Source organism: Austrofundulus limnaeus, unplaced genomic scaffold, assembly GCF_001266775.1.
Source record: "Austrofundulus limnaeus strain Quisiro unplaced genomic scaffold, Austrofundulus_limnaeus-1.0 Scaffold122, whole genome shotgun sequence".
NCBI lineage: Eukaryota > Metazoa > Chordata > Actinopteri > Cyprinodontiformes > Rivulidae > Austrofundulus > Austrofundulus limnaeus.
Genome location: NW_013952524.1, coordinates 712,376 through 716,483, shown reverse-complemented (window position 1 = coordinate 716,483; position 4,108 = coordinate 712,376). Strand labels below are relative to the sequence as shown.

At 34.4% G+C, this 4,108-nt stretch overlaps 1 protein-coding gene across 9 annotated transcripts in view; it reads left to right on the top strand.

Moving 5' to 3' along the window:
* Nucleotides 1-4,108, top strand: part of gramd1bb (GRAM domain containing 1Bb) — a 122,763-nt gene that overhangs the window by 14,200 nt on the left and 104,455 nt on the right. For all 9 annotated transcript variants that reach the window (XM_014015052.1, XM_014015054.1, XM_014015055.1 and 6 more), the window contains exon 2: nucleotides 2,900-2,989. In XM_014015052.1, coding sequence (XP_013870506.1) covers nucleotides 2,900-2,989 — 90 coding nt within the window. The remainder of the gene's footprint in view (nucleotides 1-2,899; nucleotides 2,990-4,108) is intronic.

Sequence of the window (4,108 nt, the reverse complement as noted above, 5' to 3'; positions counted from 1 at the left end):
CCCCCCCCCCACGTGCGAAAAGTTTTATTAGCCGTGGCAGCCATCTTGAATAAGGCTGACAAAAGCAGTATGTCCAATTAATATTTTCTGAAAGTGTCATTAAAAAAATCACTGGTTCATCAGATGGTTTTGCTAACAGACAAACACATGCATACAGAGGCAATTACATGATCACTTGTCTTTCATGGAGCTGGACGATCATCAATGCTTTCTTTTTTGCTTGGTTTGTTACTGTGAACACAACACAGTTGAGTCAGTTTGTAGAAAAAAAAATTCACTCAGMAATGCTTACACAGCTTGTGTTGGGTTAGGAAAACTGCTTGTCAGTAAATATTCTGTTAATGAGCAAACTTGACTGCRTTTCCTTGATGCTTGTGGTTTAACGGTTGGTTTCTATGATTTGATTTTCTCCTGAAAGCATTGACAGATGTTGTAAGTATTTGAAACAAAAAATGATGTGTGTTTCTTTATTTAAAATTTGAGTGTATGGAGTCTAKTCATGCATGTTTTCTCCAAGATGTGTGATAGCAGAAAAACTAAGTACTTCTTTTGAGTCTAGCTGTCTCAGAGATTATTTAAATTRATGTATTTGATGGGTTATCTAATTTTACAAATCCAATTAACCTTAGTGATAAAAAAATACCTTATCATGTTGGCATTTGTGATTTTTTTAAATTCTAAATTCAAGGCTTAGTAATTTTTCTTTGATTAAATATGTATTTGGTAGATGAAGAAGATAGGATGGAAATGAAAGTTTACAGACACAGAGTAAAGCGTTGTTTCATAATCTGAAAAGACCTGAGCAGTTTTGTCAAAACATGTAATAGTATAAATAAGTTAGCTGTAGAGCTCAGAAAGTTTACAACTCTTCTATAAATAAAAGCCTGGTCCATGTGAACACTTATCACGATGGGATTAATTATTTCTGTGCCCATATAAATGATACATTTGGATTATTTAATCCAAATACCTTTCAGTCCATTCAAAGAATTTTGCACGTGCAAACAGAAGTTTTTGGCACATATGTTTTTTGTCAGAAGCTCTGATAAATAAATAAAAAAATAGTGAGCTGCACAAACATTGCTCTGTTGSCCACCATTGCTTCTGTTGTTGGTTTACTGGTACAAGCTCAGAAAACTATTAACTAGGGATGTAAGAGTACATTGATCAAAGCAGTCTTCATACGGTGGAATGTCATGTTTTGGTTAGGTGTGTGTGTATGTGTGTGTGTGTGTGTGTGTGTGTGTGTCTGTGTGTGTGTGCGTGCGCGTGCGTGTGCGTGTGCGTGTGTGTGTTTGAGGTCCTTCTTAAGGTTGGTGCTGCAATTATGCTGCACAATGAAATCAAATATTTAAAAACAACGATGCTGATGTTAATATAAAACATGTAAATCGGATAATGATCATGATTAAACTATATTAAAAGGTTGTTAGCTCAGTTAAATTGTCTATTTTTTATGATTTTATTTTTCTTCATACTGTATATCAGTTGACATTAGAAACGCGTTATAAAACACATTACAGAACTTACAGGGTCTTTTAGTTCACCTCCTTGTTGTTACATTCAGAAATCATTTTGCATTAATTTTTTATGAGTAATGAATGATTCACAGACGGCCCGTGTCGCGTTAACTTCCTGTCCTTGTCATTTTAAAGAATCATACTGGAAAGGACAGGTGTACGAGCATGAACACTTGCAGAACACCAGGATAAGCATGTTTATTCACAGTTCCTYGGTTCCCTGAGTGATCAGCCTGTGGATGTGCAGCGACTGCTGCTGTAAAACACCAAGCTTGAGCAAAGAGAAGAGTTATGTTTTTCTATATTTTCAGTGATTTTAAACTTTAAAAAGCTTCTTGGAAATAGCTGATATTTTCTTTCTTTTGCATATCTGTATGTTTATGTACACAGTCATAGTTGTGTTTTTAATTTTTACGATTATTTGGCTAGACTTTAATTCTATATAATGCAGTGTACAAGCTACCAGAAAAACTAAGTACTTCTGAAAAAAATGCACTTGTGCTTTAATAGTATATATTGCACCTCTAAAAATTTGCATTTATGTTTTTGGCCATAAGTTCCAGGACTCTTCAGGGCATTATACAGCAAGTAGCTGTTCAGGAAATGGATCAGGGCATCATGAAATGTGACACTTTGAATTAATGGCAATCTTTTTCCAACAGGACGGCTTTGTTCTGAAATGTCAAATTTTGGATGTGACTGACAGCAGAATGTTAAAATAGGGAAATTGTTTGTTTTTTTTTTCTGAAAGGGAAAGAATGGCCAGGTGTGTCTTCCTTTAGTCAAAATAAACTAATAGCCAATAAAATAAAAGAATCGGGTTTTAAATATTTAAACATGAATTTGTGCATTTCATTTGTTTTAGATACAGTTTTTAAACATTCCTGGGTTAGCAATGTTTCCTTTTTATATTTAGTTATTTTTCAGATCCATCAGTGACCATTTTGCTTTAGTAGGCTTCACCTTTTGAACAGACAATGTCATACAGCCCCATCTAGTGTCTTCTGTGCATATGTGCATAAACCAGAAAAAAGCCTTACAGAGTGATGCTGTATGTGCTGTGTCTATCTCAGGGGACGTATTTGTTTGACACCTAATTTGTGGAAACTCTGACAGCTGATGTGACTTCAGGTGCAGCAGCAGCAGCTGCATCATGGCTGTAAGAGAAACCTGCTGTCATATCGGATCAGTTGTGTTCATGATACATTTCAAAACATTACCAGCCATAATTCAACTGAAACATTTGTGAAACGGGCATTTTCTCATAGATTAAATGTTTCATTTTCATATTTTTGTGTAGTTGTGTATGTTTTATTGTGCAAATCTACAGACATGAGCACTGACTTTACATGATTTTGTTATTTTTCTCCACTGTACAGCAGCCAGCAAAGCAGTCAGCAGAGCAGCCTGCAGAGCAGCCATGAAGATGACAACACTCGCTTCTTGACACCATTAATCCGAGAGGAGAGGTGAGCAGATGAATGCTGCTGTTTGTTTGTAAATGGACTGTAYTTACTGTATATAGGGTCATTGTAACCAGCCAGACTACTCAGTGCTTTGCAACACAATTTATGTCCTTTTTATCCATCAACGCACACTCACACAGAACACTTATACTGCTCTACGAAGTTTATTGTTTATGTCTGCAGTATTATTTTGACTAGATTTATTTTCAAATAAAACTACAGAGCAAATTTACGAAGTTTTAAATATTTTTTTATTTAATAATTGTAGCATAATGAGTTAAGGCAGGACTCAATTCCTTCTGAACATGTCTTCAGCCCACTAACATATTTAAAAAAGGGGCGGAGCATCAAACTAAATACACTCTTTTCTTCTCAATTTACTTTATACGTATTGTCCACTTTAAGTTTTGTTGTTGTTGTAGTACACAGTAAAGCACAAGATTTCTTTCCTGGATTATTTGCTTCTAAAAAATGTCTTCTCAGTGTTATTCTGTGAATATGGATTTTATGTAAAAACATGGGCATCAAATACAAGATTTATATTTGTTTTAATTCAACAAATATTGATATACATTTGTGGTGAGAMGTTTAACATCCACTCATCGTGGGCATAGATGTCCTATGAATTCAGGCTTTGCATTATTTTTTAAGCTGATATACATATATAAGAAATAGAATATGAATTATTTTTAAAACAAGAAGAATGTAAAAACATACACCACCACTCTACAGTGGGGAAAATAAGTATTTAGTCAGTCACCAATTGTGCAAGTTCTCCCACTTAAAAAGATGAGAGAGGCCTGTAATTGACATCATAGGTAGACCTCAACTATGAGAGACAAAATGTCGTTTTGTCTGACTTTTAAAGAATTTTTTTGCAAATAATGGTGGAAAATAAGTATTTAGTCAGTCACCAATTGTGCAAGTTCTCCCACTTAAAAAGATGAGAGAGGCCTGTAATTGACATCATAGGTAGACCTCAACTATGAGAGACAAAATGTGGAAAAAAAATTGAGAAAATCCTTTTGTCTGACTTTTAAAAAAAATTTGCAAATAATGGTGGAAAATAAGTATTTGGTCAATATCAAAAGTTCATCTCAATACTTTGTTGTATATCCTTTG